This window comes from Erinaceus europaeus, chromosome 3, assembly GCF_950295315.1.
Source record: "Erinaceus europaeus chromosome 3, mEriEur2.1, whole genome shotgun sequence".
NCBI lineage: Eukaryota > Metazoa > Chordata > Mammalia > Eulipotyphla > Erinaceidae > Erinaceus > Erinaceus europaeus.
In genome coordinates, this window is record NC_080164.1 from 89,091,529 (window position 1) to 89,116,079 (window position 24,551).

Genomic DNA, 24,551 nt, shown 5'->3' on the forward strand with positions numbered 1-24,551 from the left:
GAGGGTAGATAGCATAATGGTTATGCAAACAGACTCTCACTCCTGAGGTTCCAAAGTCCCAGGTTCAATCCCCTGCACCACCATAAGCCAAAGCTGAACAGTGCTCTGGTAAAAAAAAAAAAAAAAGAAATGAGAGCACAAGGAAGTGGAAAGATAGTCCATGCTGCAGGATTAGAAGGCCATCCCTCTCAAAGCACTTAGATGTAATAGAACCCTCTATCAAAAATTCCAGCAGCATTTTTGAGAGATACAAAAACAAACAACAACAAAAAATGTTACTGAAATTTGGTTTGAACTGCTGGAGACCTTGACTGGCCAGAAAATTCCTGAGAAAAACGAGTGAAAAAGGAAACATCTCATCCTCGCACTTCAAACCATATTCCAACACTGTATCTATCAAAATAATGAGGTTGTGGAGTAGGAGTAGACACATAGATGATTGAAATAAAGGGCCCAGGAATATATCCTCACACATGCATGGTCAGTTAATTTATGACAGAAGACCAAAGACCATAAAGTGGAGAGAATCTCTTCATCAGTGGTGTTGGAAACACTGGATAGCCACATAGAAAAGAATATTGCTAATGACTAATCCTACACTATGCACAAAAATTAACTCAAAATGGATTAAAGACTTGAATATTAGACTCAACTGCAAAATACACTGATGAAAACCTACGTAGGCAAAATATTCCAGTTACTAGCTTTAGCAATGTCTTTGGGAACTACATTCTGAAGGAAGAGAAACAAAGGAAAATAAGCAAATGAGATTACATCAAACTGAAAAGTTATCTGTACAGAAAAGCAAACTATCAGTAAAACTAAAAGGCTTTGTGTAACATCCACCTAACATAGGGCTAACATCCAAGATAGGCAAAGAACTCAGATCTCAGCACCAACAAAAGCTAGTCCCATCAAAAGGGGAAATTTGCTGAATAGTTGCTTCACCAAAGAAGACAGAGATGGGGGCTGAGAGAAAGAAATCACAGGGTATGCTGCATGCCTTGCTCTAGGCACAGCCCAAGTTTGAGCCTAAGCATCACATGGGAGTGTCGTGGCACAAGAGAAAGCTGTGGTACTATGGTGTCTGTCTAAATGGAACAGCCCAGGGATGATGAAACTACATGCATGAAGCCCTTCCTTGCTCTGAAGAAAAGAAAGGGAAAAAAAACCAAAAACATAAAGATGGCCAACAGGCTTTTCTTTTCATTATTTAAATTCTTATTATTACTTATCTTTTGTAAAATGAAGTAAAAAGACAAGACCCTTGGAAATTGCTAAGGACTTGCATGCCTTAAGCCCGTAATGTTATTTCCCTGGTGCCATCAGGTTGTGCTTCATCTCTCTCTTTCTCTCTCTCTTTTTCTCTCCCCCTCTCTCTCCTAAAATAAACAAAAATTTTAAAAAAGACATAATCAAAAGAAACACAGTAAGATACCACCTTATACCTGTGAGAAGGCCTGGTATGGGGTGTGTAGAAAAAGAAATCGTAGTAGTCTGGCAAGTGGCACAGTGTTGTTAAAATTTTGGTGGCTCCAGCCGGCCAGGCTAGCTTCACGGGCGGGTAACAGAGACACGGAGACAACGGCTGGGCAGGGAAGTTGTATTTTTTTATTCAAGAACAACGATTCATAAACTAAGACAAACTAATCACCAAACAGAACTCTGCTGTCTCTTTGCGGCGGCGCAAGCACTCTCTCTTACTCTGCAACTCTGGAACTCAGGAACTCTGGCGGGGTTCCTCGGGGCGGGGCCAAGCGGCCCGCGAAATTTAACTGGACTGATCTAATTCTCTTGGCGGGGGAGAACTAGAACCCAATGTAAAGCATACAACAATTTTCTCTTTTCTTTTAACTAAATGGCTACAGTATCAAAGGTGTGGGGTGAACAGAAACCTATATCGTACAGGCATTTTTATAAAAAGAAACTGGCACAAACATGGAGAAACATGCAAGCAAGTAATAAGAACCAGTGTGTTGTTAAGGGAAGGCCTGAGGGGGCCATATCTGCCTCTGTGGGCTAAACTTTATCAGCTTAAAAAAAAACATTTTTTGCCTCTGGGGGGCTTACTTTCTTCGACGGGCATTTGCATGGGGGTGGGGAACGGCCTAGAGTCCCAAAGGCAGCTGGCTGCAATTTACTTACTATGAAACAAAACTTGTTATTAGCATATCCACAGCACAATCTAATGTTTTAATAGAGAAGGAATTTGAGACTTTTACATAGCAACAACGTCTTTTTAACCTTTTGTTACACCTATTCAAGATGGAGTCATGTTGTACTCAGGAAAGGAAACCTCAGGCATGAGAACAATTAGCATAGCCATTGTGCGATCTACCATTTCTAATAGAGAAGGTAATGGAGAGTTTTACATATCAACAAGTCTATTTAACCTTTTGTTTAGACCAACTTAGTTAAAATATATTGATTGTTAACTAATTTTTACCTCAGACTTTAAATGTAAGTTAATTTTATCTTTATGAGAATTACGTTGAAAACCTTTTTCATTTAACTTTGCCTAGTAAGAATTTAGCCTTAAAGTTACTGTTTACCAAACTTTAAACATACACATAAACATGGTCATTAATACACAAGGAGAGAAACCTTTGTTATGAAGACATGTCATTTTAAACACGAATTTAAATCTGTACTGTCTTAGTTGTTGGGGGGAGGGTTTCACTATCCGGAGGTGGCTTCCTGCGCAGCTTCACTTTTAGGAATTGCAGGTTGCGATCTCTGCACAAATCTCTGCGTACTCCAGCTTGTCTGCCTTCAGACCGGACCGGCGGCTGGAGATCTCGTGTGTCCAGTTTCGGCAGGGATCCCAGGGGTCCAGGAGGCCCGGGATCGTTCCAGAATTCATAGCAAGAAGGCAGGCAGGCCAGTTTTGTAGAAGGCGTGGGCCTAGGTGCCCAGGGGTGGCGGCCATGATAGGCCGCCGCGGCCCTGCCCCATAGCCCTGACATGTCTGCTGCCCTGTTCGCAGTGGCCGAGCAGCGTGGAGGGATCACGAGTCCAGTTCCCTGCGCCACGCGGTGGAGAGCCGGCTCCTGTGGGCTGGCCTCGGGCTCTTGCGTGTTGGCATCGGGCTCTAGCGTGTTGGCATCGGGCTCCAGCATGTTGGCGTCAGCCTCCTGCGGGCTGCGGGGCTGCGGGCGCGGTGCGCGGGGTTGTCTGGACGCAGCCAGCTGGCTGGCTGTTTAACCAGGTGGAAACAGCAGCTCCGCGCCTCGCCTCCCGCCCGCTGGCTATTCCCGCTGGCTGTTCTGAGTTCGCCCGAGCAAGTGGAAACCACAGAGTGGTCCAGAGATAAATGTTCCAGAAACAGCAAAACAGTCTCGTGAAGAAAGAGCAGAGGCCTTTGGAGATCTCTTCACAAGCAGAAGAGAAGGCCATAGTGCATAGGTAGCCAAATTGTCTTTACTTATCTGAGAGATGCGCAGGTCAGCCCCACGTTGGGCGCCATTTGTTGTTAAAATTTCGGTGGCTCCAGCCGGCCGGGCTAGCTTCACGGGCGGGTAACAGAGATGCGGAGACAACGGCTGGGCAGGGAAGCTGTATTTTTTTATTCAAGAACAACGATTCATAAACTAAGACAAACTAATCACCAAACAGAACTCTGCTGTTGGGAATGTGAGAATGTAAATTATCCCTTTTTTCCTATGGAAACCAGAGTGGGAGTTCATAAAAATGAAACTGCAAACTATATGATCCAGCTATTCTGTTCCTAGGTGTCTGTCTAGAGGTCACAAAAATAGGCATCAAAAAGATATGTGCACATCTGTATTTTGCAGCACTACTTAAAATACCCAAGCTGGGATTTGGGCAGTAGCAGCAGTGGTGGTGCAAAGTGCAAGGACCAGCATAAGAATCCTGGTTCGAGCTCCTGGCTCCCCACCTGCAGGGGAGTCGCTTCACAAGTGATGAAGCAAGTCTGCAGGCATCTTTCTTTCCCCCTCTGTCTTCCCCTCCTCTTTCCATTTCTTTCTGTCATATCCTACAGTAACGACATCAGTAACAGCAACAATAAAACATCAAGGGCAACAAAAGGGAATAAATAAATACATAAATATTTTTTAAAAAAATAACCAAACTGGGGGTCGGGCAGTAGCGCAGCAGGTTAAGCGCATGTGGTGCTAAGTGCAAGGACTGGCGTAAGGATCCAGGTTCGAGCCCCTGACTCACCACTTGCAGGGGAGTCACTTCACAGGCAGTGAAGCAGGTCTGCAAGTGTTTGTCTTTCGCTCCCCCCTCTGTCTTCCCCTCTTCTCTCCATTTCTCTCCGTCATATCCAACAACGAATGACATCAACAATAACAATAATAACCACAACAAGACTAAAACAACAAGGGCAACAAAAGGGGCGGGAGAATGGCCTCTAGGAGCAGTGGATTCATGATGCAGGCCCTGGAGGCAAAAAAAAAAATTCCCAAACTATGGAAACAACCAAAGTGCCTAAGGACAGATGAGTAGATAGAGTTATGGCATATAAATCAAATAAAACACACCTCAGAACTGTAGTTATAGAATAGTGAGGGTCAGGTAGTTGTGAAGGTAGAGAGTCTCACAAACTTCAGGGAAAGGCTATTGGTACTTTATGTTGGATTTGTTGGTAGATGTGGCATGGTAGCATGCATCATGAAAAGACATAAGATTACACCTCTAAACATACATTTTCATAGACCAGACCAGTGTTAACTTCATTAGAAAACATTTTTAAAAATTTTTTTTAATATTTTATTTTTATTTATTTATTCCCTTTTGTTGCCCTTGTTGTTTTATTGTTGTAGTTATTATTGTTGTTGTCGTTGTTGGATAGGACAGAGAGAAATGGAGAGAGGAGGGGAAGACAGAGAGGAGGAAAGAAAGATAGACACCTGTAGACCTGCTTCACCGCCTGTGAAGCGACTCCCCTGCAGGTGGGGAGCCGGGGTTCGAACTGGGATCCTTATGCCGGTGGTTGCGCACCTGGTTGAGCGCACATGTTACAGTGCACAAGGACCCAGGTTCAAGCCTCCAGTCCCCACCTGCAGGGGGAAAGCTTCATGAGTGGTGAAACAGGGCTGCAGCTATCTCTCTGTCTCTCTCCCTCTCTATCTTCCCCTTTCCTCTCAATTTCTGGCTGTCTCTATCCAATAATTAAGTACAGATAGTAAAAAAAATTTTAAATATTTTACAATAAAATATTTAGTGAAAAAGAAAGTAAATTTGACACAACAGATGTGTGCTTATATGTTCACAATTTTTTATTTACAGAGTTGTATTGCCAGCAGTAGTCTGTCTCTAGAACATTTGTATCACTCAGAACTCTTATACCCATTGAGAGTCATTTCACAGACTTCCTTGGCACCTCTAATTCTTGAAACCACAACTTTCTCTAAATTTAACTATTCAGGACATTTTGCTTAAATGGACTCATGCATTGTGTGTTGTTGCCCCCCCCCCCTTTTTTTTTTAACCAGAGCGCTGCTCAGCTCTGGTTTATTGTGGGAGGGATTAAATTTAGGGCTTTGGAGCCCCAAGCATGAGAGTCTCTTTGCATAACCATTATACTGTCTACCTCCACCCCATTGTATTTTTTGTATATAGCTTTTTATATTTCATGTAATATCAAGATTCTTCCTTGTTGTAATATGTGTCAGTATTTTACTTTTTTCATTTCCTTGACTTTTCTTTTAAATAAGATTCCAAAGTCATGTACTGCAATAGCAGAATTACTTCAACAATCAAAATATCCATCTACCAACCAGATAATGCTTAGTTCAGAAGAAATTAAAGAAGGACATAACCGCCAACAAGTAAAGAATGCTGATGCCCTAAGGTAAGTGTGAATAAATAAGATAGATAACATATTGATAGTGAGAGCTAGATATATCTAAAATATGGATGCATTTTAACTATTGAAATGAAATCTACACATGGACTCTGGAAAAATAGAAAAACATGAAAAGATAGTTGCTGGGTCCTGGTTGTGTTGTACCTGGTTGAGTGCACATGTTGCAGTGCACAAGGACCCAGGTTCGAGCCCCAGGTCCCCCACCTGCAAAGGGAAAGCTTTGCAAATGGTGAAGCAGTGTTGCAGGTGTCTCACTTTCTCTCTCCCTTCTCTTATCACCCCCTTCCCTCTTGATTTCTGGCTCTTTCTGTTCAACAAATAAAGATGAAAAAAAGGTAATTCTTGAGACAGGCTGTCATGTTTATTAACAGATAAAGAAAATATCTCCTTACAAAAAGTGGATTTAAGCTCAACACATCTCTTCATAGTTCCCATAATTCCTTTTTGATCATATGTATAAAGTTTTGGTTTTCGGATAGTTATGGTGTTTGAAATCAAGGTACTTCATTGATGACACTACAACAGGAACCTTTCTAACTTGATATTGTTTAGGCATTTTTTTGTTCTGGCATGTCTAAAACTAAATATAAATAATTTTATTATCTGCACATATCACAAATACCATAGACCACATCTACTCAGTTGCTACTCACAAATTTACTTTGTATAATCTAGTCAGAAACAGTGGAGTTGCTTAGTATACTCACACTTTGATTTTCATTCTTTCTGCCTCTCATTTTCTTTTCACAGTGTCTCTGTTGACATACTGTGTCCACTTTAACTAGTTTTTCACAGTGTCCTTTGTAATCTGACAATAAGTAATAGGTGTAAATTTGGCTAGAACTTGAATTTATATTACATTACTAATTGGTTCTTAGAACTTTGTTAAAATATACCTCACTAATTTTTTTTTTTTAGGAACTATGAAAAATTGGTAGACACTTTATTAGATGGTGTTGAACAGAGAAATCTGTAAGTACAAAACTTTTATTTTATTCTTAAAACTTTGATATATAGGGGGTCTGGCGGTGGCGCAGTGGGTTAAGCGCATGTGGCGCAAAGCGCAGGGACTGGCGTAAGGATCCCGGTTCGAGCCCCCGGCTCCCTACCTGCAGGGGAGTCGCTTCACAGGCGGTGAGGCAGGTCTGCAGGTGTCTGTCTTTATCCCCCCCCCTGCCTTCCCTTTCTCTCTCCATTTCTCTCTGTCCTATCCAACAACAAACAACATCAACAATGGCAATAATAATAACCACAGCAAGGCTACAACAACAAGGGCAACAAAAAGGGGGAAAAATGGCCTCCAGGAGTGGTGGATTCATGGTGCAGGCACCGAGCCCAGCAATAACCCTGGAGGGGGGAAAAAAAAAAACAACTTTGATATAGTGTAGGCATCTTCTACCCTAAAGGCCATAAGTACCTGTGTCGTAAAAAAGATGTCCTAACTGATGAGTATGGGAGACTAAAAAGGAAGATTGGGGTAAATGATAAAAGATCAGTATTTTTCAGTATACCTATTTTCATTCTTGGGGCACTTAAAATTAGAATATTTCATGCAGGGGGAAAGCTTCACGAGTGGTGAAGCAGGACTGCAGGTGTCTCTATATCTCTCTCTCCCCTCTCCATTTCTGACTATCTCTATCCAATAAATAAATAAATATAATAAAACATTTTTAAAAAGAAATATAAAAATTCATTTTTCAATTGGATTAATATACTTAATGCTCAATACAATATAGGAAATAATTGCATTGAATAATGTGAGCTACTATTAAAGTTCTAGACATTTCAAAAAGAGTGAACGGAAAGGAGAATTGTTGTATGCTTTACATTGGGTTCTAGTTCTCCCCTGCCAAGAGAATTGGATCAGTCCTGTTAGTTTCGCGGGCCTGCTTGGCCCCGCCCCGAGGAACCCTGAGAGGGTTCCTGAGTTCGAGAGTTGGAGAGTGACAGAGTAAGAGAGAGTGCTTGCGCCGCCGCAAAGGGACAGCAGAGTTCTGTTTGGTGATTAGCTTGGTTTAGTTTATGAATCGTTCCTGAATAAAGAAATACAGCTTCCCTGCCCAGCCGTATGTCTCTGGTCGTCTCTGTTACCCGCCCATGAAGCTAACCCGGCTAGAGCCTACGAATTTTAACAACAGAGAATCATGTTAAGAGATTAAGAGAGCTGGGGGGCCAGGCAGTGGCATTTCTGGTTGAATGCTTATAATACAGTGCATAGGGACCCAGGTTCAAGACCCTAGTCCCCACTTGCAGGGGGAAAGCTTCACAAGTGAAAAAGCAGGCCTGCAGGTGTCTCTCTTTCTTCTTCTCTACTTCCCCCTCCACTTTCAATTCTTTGCCTCTATCCAATACAATGAATTAAGTTAAAAATATATATGAAAAGATAAGAGAGTTGAAGAGATGAAAGAAGAAAGGGATAGAAGATTGAGGACTAGGTTGTAGAAACTGGGTGATATGGGGTGTGTGGGGGAAAAATAATTAGAATATTTCAGAGCCAGGCATTGGAGCACCTGGTTAAGCGCACACAAAGACCCAGGTTCAAGCTCCTGGTCCAGGGGGAATGTTTAATGAGTGGTGAAGCAGTGCTACAAGTGTCTCTCTGTCTCTCTCTATCTCTCAATCTCCCCCTCCCCTCTTAATTTCTCTGTATCCAATAATAAGTAAATATTAAAAACAAAATTAGAATGTTTCAAGTACAATTTTAAGTGGCTTTATGTGTGATTTTTTTTTTTTTTTTTTTTTTTTTTGGTTCCCTTCCTTTCTTTTAAGGCCCTGGAAATTTGAACACATAGGCATTGGGCTGCTATCTCTACTCTTGAGAGATGACCGAGTGCTGCCTCTTCGTGCCATTCGTTTTTTTGTTGAGAATCTCAACCATGATGCAATTGTAGTTCGTAAGGTAAATAATTTACCTCAGCAACAATTTTGGGCTTGAGGGTTCTTACCTCACTGGAAGCCTTTTAATAAGACACATGATGTTGAAATGTATTGGTTTGAAATCTACTCTTATTGTTTTAGACAAGATAGTTTAACCAGCAAATCTATAAAGGCATGCTTGAATAATGCAGTTTAGTTGAACAATAAATGGGGATAAATCCAGGAATACGTTTATAAGCTAATGGGAAAGATTGAAAAATAAATTTGAAATACTACTAAATGGAAAAAACTCTGAACCTACAGCTTTTTAATTTTACTCACAAAATATTAGAAGTGGAATGTAAAATGGTGCTGACCTTGTCTACTACTTGAAGAAACTTAGGAGTAGATGGTTTGGCTGACATTTGAAGAATAACCAGGTGTTAGTTTGGCAAATGAAGGATGGAAGTTTTCTAGGCAGAGACTAGCATGAATGAAGACTCAAGAACAGAAGTGTGATTGGAAGAGAGGGAAATAGTCAATACTATAGCATAAGACTTGTAAGCACGATCGCTAGCACAGTATATGGCAGAGCTGATTAAGAAAGAAAGGAAGGAGGGGCTGGGTGTTGGCACAACTGGTTGAGTGCACATGTTACAGTGTGCTAGGACCCAGGTTCCAACTGCAGAGGGAAAACTTTGCAAGTGGTGAAGCAAGGCTGTGGGTATCTTTCTGTCTCTCCCTCTCTGCCTCCCCCTTCCCTCTCAATTTCTCGCTGTCTCTATCCAATAAATAATTAAGATAATAAAATTGAAGGAAGGAAGAAAGGGGGTATAATGGTCATGCAAAGAGACTCTCATGCCTGAGGCACTGAAGTCCAAGCTGATTAGTGCTCCGGTGAAAGAAAGGAAGAAAGAAAGAAAGAAAGAAAGAAAGGAAGGAAGGAAGGAAGGAAGGAAGGAAGGAAGAAATGAATGAACTTGAGTAACTCATGCCAAGTTAAATGTCTCATTCACATGGCTTTGCCAGCAGATGTCAGCAGATAAGGTATCTGTTTGCTTTGATCAGCACAGGCCATCATTTAGAAGATGTAAAATAGTTGACTTGAATAGTGTGCAGTTTCGCCGTGTGTGCAACCCAGGTTTGAGCTTGATCCCACACCATAGGAGCCTTGGTGTTGTGCCTCTCTCTCATATATATATATATGAAAATTTTTGGTTTTTTTTTTTTTTTAAAATACATGTGTCATATTGGTTTATTTTCTAGATGGCGATCTCTGCTGTTGCTGGTATTCTCAAACAACTAAAAAGATCTCACAAAAAGTTGACCATTGACCCCTATAAAATTAGTAAGTACTACCAAATGTAATTTATAGTACTTCACAGTCAAACTCAGCAAGTTCCTATGAAACAAAAAACATAATTCTTTATCCCAATATTATCTGGAAAGTATGAAATACTATAAAGTGAAAAAAACTGATGCCTTAAAAACTAATGATTTTAAAAGTACTTATAAAAGTAGACTGAGGTTTTTTTTTTTTAAGTTTAGTTTTATCTATTTTATTATTATTATTATTTTTAACCAGACCACTGCTCACATCTGGTTTATCATAATTTGGGGGATTGGACCTTGGAGCCTCAGGCACTAGATCTGTTTGCATAACCATTATACTATCTCCCCTGTCCCTTAGTTTTGTTTTAAATATTTTTTCAATATTTTATGTATTATTTACTAAGTATAGAAAGAGAAACCAAGAAGGAAGGAGGGAGGATAGAGAAACACTTATGTCTAAGTGATGATAAAGCTTTCCCCCAGCAGGTGGAAAGCAGGGCTTGACACCAGGTCCTTGCAGATTGTAGCATGTGTGCTCAACCGGTTTTGCCACTGCAAGGTCCTTAAAGATTTGCTTTTTATCAATGTGAGAGAAAGAGTTTCCATGAAACAGAAAACAGAGGGAAACCAAAACATAAGTCTTCGTACTGTGGTACCAGGGGTCTCACCTGGAACCTTGGGCATGGAAGTCCAGTTGAGCTATTTCCTTGGCCATGACCTCTTTTTTTCTCCATCCAGTTACAGGCATAGAACGCAGGGCCTCATGCATGTAAAGCATGTTTTAGTTGATTTGTTTTTACTGCTAGGGTGTCAGTACCCTGGCCCAGCTTTTTCAAATAGAGAAGGAAAGGCTATAGGACCAAAAGTTCCCATGGTGCAGTGGGAACAGGTGCAGACTTGCAGTGGGGTCTGGCAAAGCAGGTGCATTACCCAAGTGGCACTTCATCTTCATTATATATCTATATCTATATCTATATATATCTTTTGCAAACTGCAGGTACACATATCATCTACTACTTATCTCACCAATTAAGATTATACTGGGAGTTCGGCGGTAGTGCAGCGGATTAAGCACACGTGGCACAAAGCACAAGGATCATCGTGAGGATCCCAGTTTGAGCCCCCGGCTCCCTGCTTGCAAGGGAGTTGCTTCACAAGTAGTGAAGCGGGTCTACAGGTGTCTTTCTCTCCCCCTCTTCGTCTTCCCCTCCTGTCTCCATTTCTCTCTGTCCTATCCAACAATAATAACATCAGTAACAACAACAATAATAATAACAACAACAAAACAAGGGCAACAACAGGGAATAAATATTTTAAAAGATTTTTAATATTTTTTAATATTTATGTATTCGCTGTTGTTGCCCTTGTTGTAGTTATTATTGTTGTCGTCGTTGTTGGATAGGACAGAGAAATGGAGAGAGGAGAGGAGACAAACGGGGAGAGAAAGATAGACATCTGCAGACCTGCTTCACCACCTGTGAAGTGACCCCCCTGCAGGTAGGGAGCTGGGGCTTGAACCAGGAACCTTATGCTGGTCTTGTGCTTTGCACCACCTGTGCTTAACCCACTGTGCTATAGCCTGATTCCCAAAAAAAAAAGAAATTATACTAATCATTTATCAAGGTGTCCTTCAGAGACTCAAGATACTATTATCAGTTTATGAATATGCTGTGTTTCTCTCTGTGTGGTAGGATAAGTGCAAGTTTGATTATCTTGACAGATTTTTGTTTTTACTTATCTACACTGAAGTCATTATAGAATCAGACATTACAAATAGTAATTATTATTTGGTACAACATGATGTATCATTTATTGTCTGATGTTTCTCACAAAATTAGCAAGGAAGCTTGAGTGTTATGCTGAAATCTTAAATGTGGGGGGCCGGGCAGTGGCGCACCAGGTTAAGTGTACCTGGTACAAAGCGCTAGGATCCTGTTTCAAGCTCTGGCTCCCCACCTGCAAGGGGGGGTCACTTCTCAAGCAGTGAAGCAGGTCTGCATGTGTCTGTCTTTCTCTCCCCCTCTCTGTCTCCCTGCCCTCCCTCCCCTGCTCAATTTCTCTGTCTTATCCAATTTAAAAAAGGGGGGGGGGGGGAGATGGGCAGTGGCGCACCTAGTTGAGCGCACAGGTTATAGTGCGCAAGGACCTGGGTTCAAGCCCCCAGTCCCTGCCTGCAGAGGGAAAGCTTCATGAGTGGTGAAGTAGGGCTACAGGTGTCTACCTCCCCCTTCCCTCTAGACTTCTGGCTTTCTATATACAATAAAGAAAAAGATAATAAAAAATACAAATATAAAAAAGGGAAAAATGGCCTCTAGGAGCAGTGGATTTGTAATGCCAGCACTGAGCCCCAGCAATAACCATGGAGGAGGGAGAAAAAAATCTTAAATGTGTGAGACCCTGGTGTCACCACCTTCCTTTTCACTCCCCAGCCCCACCCCCAAAGTTCGGAGACTTGTCAAAAGCTAGGCTCTAAAGTAAGCCTCAAAGAATGGGAGGTGGACGCTGATTTTATGCTGAGTAAAATTAGTTTGATATAATTGTACTATCCAAAAACTGTCTCTAGGGAAAATCATGTATATTTATGAAGGGGAATATGGGCCTGGTTAGGAGAGAAACATAATGAGCATATAGTGTACAGCCAAAAATAGTGGAGAAAAAATTGTTGGGAGTCAGGCTGTAGCGCAGTGGGTTAAGCGCAGGTGGCACAAAGCGCAAGGACAAGCATAAGGATCCTGGTTCAAGCCCCAGCTCCCACCTGCAGGGGGGTCGCTTCACAGGTGGTGAAGCAGGTCTGCAGGTGTCTATCTTTCTCTCCCCCTCTCTGTCTTCCCCTCCTCTCTCCATTTCTCTCTGTCCTATCCAACGACTACAACAAGGGCAACAAAAGGGAATGAATAAGTAAATATTTAAAAAAGAAAATTACAAAAAAATAAATAAGAATCGTCAAGGCTTATATTGTAGGTTACTGAGGACACCATTGAATAGTACTACTTAACCAGGCATCTGAGCTCTTTACCAAGAAGGTTCTCAGTTCAGTCAGAACCAAAGTTAACAGTTTGGATATTCTCAATGTAAGTTAGTCGCACTGGACTGACAAGATAGCTTACCTGATTAGTGTTCTTGCTTTGTGACAGACATGACCCAGGTTCAAGCTGAGCTCCCACTGTACTTCCTCTCTCTTTCTCTCTCTCTCTCTGTCTCTTTTAAACATTTTATTTTAATGATAGAAAGGGATACAAAGGGAAGACAGGCAGAAAACACTGCTCAGCTCTCACTTATGGTGGTGCTAGGAATTAAACTTGGGACATTAGAGCCTCAGGCACCAAGATCTTCTGCAAAAAACACTGCTGTCTCCCTAGCTCCTATCTCTTTATCTATGGGCAAGAGAGTTCGCCTGAAATGGTAAAGCCCAGAGACCCCCCCAAAAAAAAAAATTCAGTTGCAAACCTCAGACCAGTTTTTTTGTTTTTTCTCAACCTGGTAGGGTACATCTCAGTTTTACTGAAGGACAAAAAGTATAGGGTGTAGCAAAGTTGCAAAAAGTTTTGATTATCCTATTTTAATATCTGTGGTAATTTATTTTTTTACTATTGAGATTGATATTTTGGTTCTGTAAGAGAATGGGGTTTTTTTTGTAAGAAATGCACTCTGAAATATCTTAAGGATCAAATGATATTATTTATCTCTACAAATCATATTCAGATGGTTTTCATTTTTAAAAAAAGCTGGAGCTGGATGGTGGTGTACCTGGTTGAGCATACATGTTTCAGTGCACAAGGAGCTGAGTTCAAGCCCCTGGTCCCTACCTGCAAGGGGAAAGCTTTACGAGTGGTGAAGCAGGGATGTAGGTGTCTCTCTGTGTCTCTCTCCCTTCCTATTTCCCCCTTCCCTGTCAATTTCTGGGTGTCTTTATCCAATAAATAAATAAAGATAAAAAAGTAACCTTTAAAAAATAGCTTTAGAAGTGTGTTTAAAAGAGAATATCAAAGTACACCTGGTAGATCTTTGTGAAAAATGTATAAGAAGTCTTTGAGCATTGTTAAGTCTATAAGTAATTCAAACCTGAAAAGTTTTAACAAAATCCTTTTCATTTTGATGAAAGAATGAAGTATGGCTCATTCTTGATATTTCTCTCCCCAAATGATCACACCAACACCAGCTTTCCTCCTCTGGTTCTTGTTTTGATGAAATTTACTTGTGTATCCAGGGAGGAAATTTACTTGTGTATCCAGGGAGGAAAAAAATAGCACCTATTAATAGACAAAGTGGAGAGTAATTACTCCATGATAACGTTTAAAATCCTGAAAACTATCTTTTCCTTAGGTGACTGTCCTAAACCTGTCCAAATTTGTGCTGGTGACAGACCCGACAATCATTGGTTGCATTATGATAGCAGAAGTGTACCAAGAACTAAGAAAGATTGGGAGTCAAGCTGTTTTGTGGAAAAAACTCACTGGGGTTACTATGCCTGGCCACAGTAAGTTACATCTTTCTATGTTCCTTAGTTTTCAGCAGTCTATTTTTTGATGTGATTTATCTCACTACTTCTAGATTTCTTGGGAGGTTTAGAGACATTTGAATCTGTTATTCTACCACCAAAGATGAGGAAAAAAACAATGCAATGCTCTTACTAATTTTTTTTTTTTGCCTCCAGGGTTATTACTGGGTCTCGGTGCCTACACTATGAATCCAGTGCTCCTGGAGGCCATTTTTCACATTTTGTTGCCATTGTTGTTGTTGGATAGACAGGGAGAAATCGAGAGAGATGGAGAGACAGGGGGAGAGAAAGATAAGACACCTGGAGACCCGCTTTACTGCTTGTGAAGCAACCCCCCTGCAAGTGGGGAGTTGGGGGCTCGAATAGGTATCTTTAAGCTGCCCTTTGCGCCATGTGTGCTTAACCTGCTGCACTACTGCCATACCCCGTACTTTTTTTTTCTTTTAACTCTTAGCAATGCTATAGTGCAATACTCAGTCTTGCCTTTTTTTTTTATTATTATTATTATTGCCACATGGGTAATCAACCACAGAGGCCTACACCAATAATCACTGCTTCTGTCAGTCATTTTTTTCTTATTTACTAATTTATTTATTTTTTTTTTCTATTATTTGATAGAGTAATTGAAAAGGGGAGGAGAGGGAGAGACACCTGCAGCATTGCTTTACCTCTCATGAAGCTTGCCCCCTGCAGGTGGGGATGGGGGTTTGAACTTGGGTCCTTACACGTGGTAATATGTATGCTCAACTAGGTCTACCATCATTTCTGCCTTTTTGCTTGTATTCCCATTGAGAACCTTAGCCATGCTTAGTCCACCATTATTATATGTGCTCTTTGTATGATGCACTGTAAATAATATTTCAATCATGTGTTACTACATAGGCCTAACCAGATAATTGTCTCTCATTATTGATCTCATAGTTTATGTCAAGACATTATGATCCAACTTATTTGTAAAACTGAGACTATTAATGATAAGCTAATGTCCCCTAGTTTAACACTTACAGTTCATCGAACGTGCTTTCTAGGAAACTAATACTATTTTTAACGTGTCACAAATAAACTGTTACTGTGTAGGAATATGGTGGTTTATGCAGATGTGGAAGAGCAACCCAAACTTGGCAGAAGCAGGGGCGATTTGACGGAGGTAAGCACCCCATTCTCATTGTGTGCTACACTTAACTCTCTTCAGATGCGTCCCTGACCCACTCATTTAATCTCAAACTCAGTTCAGGTTTGGGAGTTTCCACTTGCTCCAGTCAGTGCATTTCAGTAGAGCTCTGGGCATATCCGAGTAAATATATACAGACATGTTCCACTAGGATCAGATGGCATAATTCCTTCTTGTCTTGTTTAATTTTAAATCTGAGGCTGTTGTCAACTTAGTATTCCACTTAGATTGCATTTGGGTACTGTTTCATATAGTTACTTGCTTGTTTTTTTTTTTAATTTGAATATTTATTTGTTTTCCCTTTTGTTGCCCTTGTTTTTTTTATAATTTTTGTAGTTATTGTTGTTATTGATGTCATCGTCGTTAGATAGGACAGAGAGAAATGGAGAGAGGAGGGGAAGACAGAAAGAGGGAGAGAAAGATAGACACCTGTAGACCTGCTTCTCCGCCTGTGAAGGGTCGCCCCTGCAGGTGGAGACCCCGGGGCTAGAACCGGCATCCTTACTCAGTCCTTCTGCTCCGCGCCACGTCTACTTAACCCGGCTTTGGTTTTTTTGTTTTGTTTTTGTGTTAATTCTCTCTGCTATCACTCTTCATGAAGGCAAAGATGGCTGGTTTTTAGTAATGATGATGATTTACCCAAACACTACTCAGCTCTGGCTTATGGTGGTGGCAGGAATTAAATTCGTGACCTAAGAGCCTGTGGTATGAAAATTGTTTTACATAACCATTATGCTATCTCCCTGGCCTCTGATTTTCAGGTTTTATTATTATTATTATTATTATTATTATTAATGATGATAGGCACTCAGCAAATAGATACAGATTTACCTCAAAGTTCCTCAGTCTTCATAAAACTTTTCTCCTTTCAAAAGTCCAGCACTTTTCTAATTCCAAATAAAAGTTGCCTTTCTTGCTTCTGATATATAAATATGGAATTGATTTGCTGTGTCTTAGTTTATACTTTGGGGGGGTTTCCAAATTGTCCACAAGATACCACAATAGCATTAAGTCTTCACTCCTTAAGCACTACATTTGTTGATGGTTTTTGTTGTTTGTTTTTTAGTTTTGCTTTTTCCCTTGATAGGACAGAGAAATTGAGAGGGGAGGAAGAAGTAAGGAAGGAGAGACACCTGTAGCACTGCTTTTCTGATTGTGAAGCTTACCTCTTACAGGTGGAGGCCATGGACTTGAACCCAGTTCTTGCACATGATAATGTATGCGCTCATCTGGGTGTGCCAGGGTCTGTCTCTGCCACCTACCTTCCCACACACACTTGTTGGTTATAATTTGCAGGTTGAGAAGTGGAATTCAGACTTGATGGTGTGTGAAGGAAAACTTATTAGATGTTCTTAAGGATTTAATATTTTTAGAAGAGGATATTACTTTGGGCCTAGGAAGTATCTATGAGAACTGGAAAGAGGGAAAAGGTGTAGCTTACTATTGAGTATCAGAATTTTATGGCTCAATCTTAACTTTTTTCAGCCTTAATCTGAAAGTAAATCTAATAGATTTTAAGCCATAAATGACATTCTTTTTTTCCTTTCTTTTTTTTAACTTTACAGGCAGAAAAGATTATATTTGATCATTTTTCTGATCCTAAATTTGTTGAACAGTTAATTACTTTTCTATCTTTAGAAGACAGGAAAGGAAAAGATAAGTTCAATCCTCGACGGTTTTGCCTCTTTAAGGTAATAGTATATTTATATATCTTTTTTTTTAATAAAACTTACTGCCAGTTTATAGGGTCATGTTCATAAAGCCTTTGATTAAACCTTGAATTTAGTCATCTGTTATTGTCACACAAAATGGTTCTGGAAATTATATTGTTATTAACTTAAGGTCTAAAGATTTGTTGTATTTGTCTTAATATTTATAATTAGCACTAGAAATTCACACAAAACTTTGTGGCCTTTAATTCTCTTTTTTTTTTAATACATACTACTATTAAGGTCAAAAAGATAATTAATTTATTTCATTATCTTTTAATGTAATATATTAAATGGCTTTTTTTTTTTTACCATTTTAACTGACAGGATAAGTAATTAACTTGTAAAGGACAAGGTATTTGGAGTATTTTAAGTATAGTAATATAATAACCAAATATGAACACATTCATGCTGTAGTAAAAATTATTGTTTTTGAGTACTGGAAAACTTTCTTTGTTTTAATAGGGTATATTCAGAAATTTTGATGATTCCTTTCTGCCAGTTCTGAAGCCCCATTTAGAATGTTTGGTTGCAGATTCACATGAAAGTACTCAGCGATGTGTTGCAGAGATCATAGCTGGCTTAATCCGAGGTTCTAAGCATTGGACATTTGAAAAGGTAATGCAGCTATAAGCATATTCTATTAAAGTTACAGTGTTTATGTAACAGTTCCAACACATTAGACATTAATAATTAAGATATCAAATGTTTATAGTCTAGTAGGTGGCTTGGTAGATGAAACTATGGACTCAAGTGTGATGTCTCAAGTTCGATCCCCAGAGTGCCAGAGTAATGCTCTGGTGTTTCTGTGTCCCTCCCCCCCCCCCCATGCTCTGTCTCCTTTATCTTCAAAAATAAATAAACCTAAGGGAGTCGGGCGGTAGCGCAGCGGGTTAAGCGCACATGGCCCAAAACGCAAGGACCAGCATAAGGATCCCGGTTCAAGCCCTGGCTCCCCACCTGCAGGGGAGTCGTTTCACAGGCGGTGAAGCAGGTCTGCAGGTGTCTATCTTTCTCTCCCCCTCTCTGTCTTCCCCTCCTCTCTCCATTTCTCTCTGTCCTAGCCAACAACAATGATGACATCAATAACCACAACAATGTTAAACAACAGGGGCAACAAAAGGGAAAATAAATAAATATTTTTTAAAAAATTTAAAAATAAATAAATAAACCTAAAAGCTTCTCTCTTCTAATTGTAAGATTTAGTTTTACATATCTGTCCTAAGGCTAGCTTCTTAGTAAGATTTATTAAGATGATATCCGGGAGGTGTGGCCATGGAATAACTGGGGCCAAATCACCTGTCCTCCCAAAATAAGTAAATACAACAAGAGGTCCAACTGAAGTCATACTCTACAACTGAAAGTTCTGCAGCCTCGGGTGGATGCTCACATGCAGTTGGAGCAAAACGGTGCAGGTGCAGGTTGAAGAACAGCAAAGTCAACTCAGAGCTCCGGGAGGCCCAGGCACTGAGCTGCACCATTTTAGCTATTTTACTTTAAGCACAGCAAGCAAGTAATATTGTTCTTAGTGCCGGAAGAAAAGAGACAGGGGCTTAAAACCTCTCAATCTTTAACTCAGGGGGTTTTTAGCCTTCTGAATTTAAGGCAAGGACACAGCATAAAACGGCATTTATGACCACAAGGCAGCCCAAAGCAATCACCCCACCACCCCATCCCACCTGCCGCAGATCATACAAACAAGAGAAACCTAGAGAACACAATAGCACCACCTGCTGGCCATCAATAACCAACACACACACACACACACACACACACACACACACACACACACACACACACACACACACACACACACATATCAATAACCAACACACACATGCAGAGAAACAGAACTAAACAGCAAACTATGCCATATCAGCCAGACAGAAATAACACAGAGAAATTCCAAGGAATTACAGATTTAGAGAGACTCTCAGACTACACAGAGCTCATTATGAGGACTCTCCAATAATTTAAGCAAGAATTAAAAGAGCATGTTACTATGGAATTAAAACACACAAGAGAGGAACTTATAACAGAGTTCACTAAGAATCTTCAAATCTTGAAAGAAGAACTTCAGTCAGGGCTAAGCAGTTAGGAAGCATGAAAGAAAAATTGCAAATAGAACTCCAGGGAGTAAAAGACACTCCTAGCTGCAATCCATGCCCAGGTAGAAAGCTTAGGAAGTAGATCCACACATTCAAAAGAAATAATCTTCTGTCTAGAAGATACAGCCATCCCACTCTTCCAATTTAAATATGATGAGGGAGAGGAATGGTTCAGAAAGATTGAAGCAACCTTCTATGAAATTGCAGACTCCATCAAAAGATCGAATATAAGAGTGATAGGTATATCTGAAGAGGAGGACAAGGCCAAAGACCCGGAGTCCATTTTCAGAGCAATTTTAGCTGAGAAATTCCCTCACTTAGGAAACCATCAGAACATTTTCATTCAAGAGAAAAACGATCACCCAGATTTATAAATACAGAAAGGCCAACACCAAGGCACATTACTGTAAAACTATCAAAAGTCAACAACAAAGAAAAATTTTGCTGGCTTCGAGGGAAAGGAAAGAAGGTCTATACAAAGACAGAGTTAAAAGACTATTGTTAGATTTCTCTTCACAAACTCTAGAGGCAAGGAGACAGTAGAATGACATACATTCAAAGTTCTAAAGGAGAAGGAATTCCAGCCATGAATATTGTATCTTGCAGTTATTCTTCAAATATGAGAGAGAAATAAAGGTTTTTCTCAAATATTAAAGAACTAAAGGAATTTGCCACAATCAATCCCAACTTACAACAACTACTGAACTGAATCCCACAAGAAAGGAAGAAGCAAAGGAATATATGTTCCAAACACCAAATTGTAGATGCTACCATGACGTCAACTTGACTCGCCTGGATAGATGGCCTCACCAATGTACCCTGGAACCCCATCTCTCCAGAGCCCTGCCCCACTGGGGGAAGATAGGGACAGGCTGGGAGAATGGGTCAACCTGCCAACGCCCATGTTCAGTAAAGAAGCAGTTACAGAAGCCAGACCTTCCACCTTCTGCACCCCATAATGACCCTGGGTCCATACTCCTAGAGAGATAAAGAATAGGACAGCTTCCAATGGATTGGATAGGATATGGAACTCTGGTGGTGGGAAATATGTGGAATTTCACCCCTCTTCTCCTATGGTTTTATCGATATTTCCTATTTATTTTGTAAATAAAAAAAAATAGAGGAAGAACCACAGAAAAATTTGCCAAAAATATGTAACTAGAGACAGGTAGCTATAGAAATCATAGGAGTCGGGTAGTAGCACAGCGGGTTAAGCGCAGGTGGCATAAAGCACAAGGACCGGCATAAGGATACCGGTTTGAGCCCCCGGCTCCCCACCTGCAGGGGAGTTGTCTTCCCCCCTCCATTTCTCTCTGTCCTATCCAACAACAACAACATCAGTAACTACAACAATAAAAAAAGGGGCAGCAAAAGGGAATAAATAAATATTTTTTAAAAAGAAAGAATAGTCAACGTATATCTGCAACCTTGGGAGAACTGCTATAGTTTCCAATGGAGGGAATAGTGACACAAAATTTTGGTGGTGGGAATGGTGTGGAATTATACCCATGTTATCTCATAATATTGTAAGTTAATAATAAATACTAATAAAATTTGAAAAAAAAAGATTTACTAGGATTAGTGCAATAAACTGAAAGTGGACTGTTAAAATGTTCAAAATTCCTGACTACATAGTGGACCACCATTACCTCAAAAAGAAAGAAATTTTTCTTTTTTAAAAAAAATTTTGTTTTAGTATTTATTTATTTATTCCCTTTTGTTGCCCTTGTTTTAGTGTTGTTATTGATGTTGTCGTTGTTGGATATGACAGAGAAATGGAGAGAGGAGGGAAAGACACCTGCAGACCTGCTTTTGAAGCTACTCTCCTGCAGGTGGCGATCTGGGGGCTCAAACCGGGATCCTTAAGCTGGTCCTTGCGCTTTGAGCCACATGCACTTAATCCACTGCGCTACTGCCCGACTCCCAATTTTTTTTTTGTAAACTTGTTATACATTTAGTTTTAGTACTCTTAGTGCTTTTTTATTTTTATTATTTAGTATTGAAATTGAAAGGGGTGGGGAGATAGAGAAGGAGAGAGAAATTACAAGTAGAAAAAGAGAGAGAAAGACAACTGCACCCCTGCTTCACGGCTTGTGAATTTTTCCCCTGAGGTGAGGACCAACCTGGATCCTTGCATACTGTAATGTGTTCACTTAACCAGGTGCTCCACTACATGGTCCCTCTCTGAATAACTTTTTAATATATCAATTTATGCATCCATATTATGAATAAGAGATTTGTTTTGTTTTGTTTTGCCTCCAGAGTTATCGTTGGGGCTTGGTGCCTGCACTACGAATCCACTGCTCCTGGCAGCCATTTTTTCCATGTTATTGAACAGGACAGAAAAAATTGAGAGAGGAGAGGGAGAGAAAGATAAACACCAGCACACCTGCTTCACCGCTTGAGAAGTGATCCCCATGCAGGTGGGGACACGGGGCTTAAACCGGGATCCTCACATGGGTCCTTGTGCATCACTCTATGTGCATTTAACACAGTGTGCCACCACTCAGCCCCCAAAAGTGTTCATTTTTTTTTTTAGTTGTAATTTATTCATTATTGGGTAGAGACAGAGAAGTTTAGTGGAGAGGGGGAGGGAGACAGGGAGAGAGAGAGAGACACCTGCAGCCCTGCTTCACTACCTGGGAAGCTTATCCCCTGCAGGTGGGGACCAGGAGCTTGAACTTGGATCCTTGTGTACTGTGATGTGTGCACTTAACCAGGTGTATATCTCCACCTGGCCCCCAAAGTCTTGATTTTTAATAATGTTTTTCTCTGACCACATATAATGAAGCAATTTTATTTTAATGTCACACAGAATCTTTGTATCGTGTCATTTTAGAGTTATCCCCTTTTCAGATTCAGAATATACCTCCTTTCCTTATAAGTTAACATTCCATTTTGATTTTGTTATTTAATCAGTGTGTTTTACTACCCCTGGAAATTTTGTCCCAAGCCCTCCCTCCCTGTTTGTTCTGTGTAGATCCTTTTGACTAAAATGCAGTGGACCTACAGCTTGGGTGGCAATTTGGGAGCTCGTTGCTGAAGTAGAAGCTTGAGTCCCATTCAGATCGAATGAATTTGAATCTATAGTCTATCAAGGTCTCAGGGTGTTTGTAGTCTGGCTAAATTGCAAGATGTATCCAGACATATATATTTGCAGTTTCTGTATAAATCTTTTTAAAAGCTATTTATAATAATTCAGGATTTGGAATTTTAAGATTATGCCAGAGATACTTAATAGATTGTATTTGACTCCTGTTTTAGGATTCAATTGATGAGCTTGATGAACATACAAAACTTAAATTGGAGATTTTATTTCAACCAAATGTACTGTGTCATTAATTTTTTTTCTTTATTTATTGGGTAGAGATTGTCAGAAATTGAGAGGAAAGGGGGAGATAAAGAGAGGTACCTGCTGCCCTGCTTCACCACTCATGAAGCTTTCCCCTTGCAGTTGGGAACTGGGGGCTTGAACCTGAGTCTTTGTGCACTACTAAGATAAGAGCTCAGCCAGGTGCACTACCTATCACCTGGCCCCTAAAAAAATAAATAAATAAAATAACTTTTTAGTGTAGAAGATTTTGTGACCAAGCATATAGTCTCCTTTTTTGAAATAAATTATTTTGAAGGTTCACCTTATAACTGTGAGAGCGTTGAAGTTACTTTCTAGACTGTAACTTGAAGTTACAGTGTCTAGACTGAGTGTCCAGAAATAATTTTTTAAACAAAAATTTGTTTGCTGACGTGAAAGAGAAGCAGAGCATCACTCTGGCACATACACATGCCAAGAATCGAACTCTAGACATCATGCTTGAGGGTTTGGTGCTTTCACCACTTTGTCACTTTGTGAACTGCTGGTATAAGAAATAATGTAGGGAGTTGGGTGGTAGCTCAGTGGGTTAAGTGCACGTGGTACAAAGCGCAAGGACTGGCGTAAGGATCTCGGTTTGAGCCCCCGGCTTGCCACCTGCAGGGGAGTCGCTTCACAGGAAGCGAAGCAGGTCTGCAGGTGTCTTATCTTTCTCTCCCCCTCTCTGTCTTCCCCTCCTCTCTCCATTTCTCTCTGTCCTATCCAACAACAACAACATCAATAATAACTACAACAATAAAACAAGGACAACAAAAGGGAATAAATATAAAAAAATTTTTAAAAAAGGAAATAATGTAAAGGAAATAACTTTTTTTTTTTTTAACTAAGAAAAGGTAGCTGAAGATAGGTGTTCTGAGAACCTCATTAACACTTCTTCATGTGTTTTCCTTTTGAGTAGGTAGAGAAACTTTGGGAGCTTCTGTGCCCTCTGCTTAGAACAGCACTGTCCAACATTACAGTGGAGACATACAATGACTGGGGAACTTGCATAGCAACATCCTGTGTAAGTTCAGCATCCTCTTGTTTCTGACTGACCTATTCTTATCCATACCCTTTAGTACTCTGCCTATCATCATAACTATTGAAGTTTTGTTCATGATTTTGTCATTTTACATGAGTGAAAGAGATGGTTCTCTTTAATCCTGTGCATGTGTGTGTGGATGCTGAGGGTTGAACCCAAGGTCTCAGATGTAGAAGACATCCATTCTACCCCCTGAGCTGCCTATTGGGCCCCAGTAGTCTATGAGCCTTGAGTGAAGGTGATGTGTGCTTATTAAATGACACATCAAATCATACATGTGGAAATGTAACTTACATAGAGTAAAAGCTATTTGATACAAGGGGATGTGTGTGTGTGTGTGTGTGTGTGTGTGTGTGTGTGTGTGTGTGTGTGTGTGTCACCTTCAGGTCCCTTTCTAGCCAAAGTTTTTATTCTTTTTTTTTGACAGAGGTGGGAGGAGGCAGGTAGGGGAGATAGAAGAGCATATCAAAGCACCACTCCACCAATCAGAAAGTTCCTTTTGTGCTGTCCTTAGCATTCTCAAACTGTGCTAGGGTCAAATCTAGGGCCTAAGACTTGTTGGGGGTGCTAGCAACTCACTGAGCCACCTCCTGGGCCTCTTTCAGTGCTTTTAAAAACTTTGAATGTGTCTATTGTATACTTTGCTCCAA

At 40.4% G+C, this 24,551-nt stretch overlaps 1 protein-coding gene across 1 annotated transcript in view; it reads left to right on the forward strand.

The window, feature by feature from the left end:
* PSME4 (proteasome activator subunit 4) overlaps positions 1-24,551 on the forward strand; it is a 118,781-nt gene that overhangs the window by 74,886 nt on the left and 19,344 nt on the right. The window contains exons 29-37 of the mRNA XM_060187649.1: positions 5,685-5,821; positions 6,755-6,808; positions 8,606-8,735; positions 9,959-10,040; positions 14,348-14,501; positions 15,600-15,669; positions 17,259-17,384; positions 17,868-18,020; positions 23,779-23,883. Of these exons, the coding sequence (XP_060043632.1) occupies positions 5,685-5,821; positions 6,755-6,808; positions 8,606-8,735; positions 9,959-10,040; positions 14,348-14,501; positions 15,600-15,669; positions 17,259-17,384; positions 17,868-18,020; positions 23,779-23,883 (1,011 nt within the window). The remainder of the gene's footprint in view (positions 1-5,684; positions 5,822-6,754; positions 6,809-8,605; positions 8,736-9,958; positions 10,041-14,347; positions 14,502-15,599; positions 15,670-17,258; positions 17,385-17,867; positions 18,021-23,778; positions 23,884-24,551) is intronic.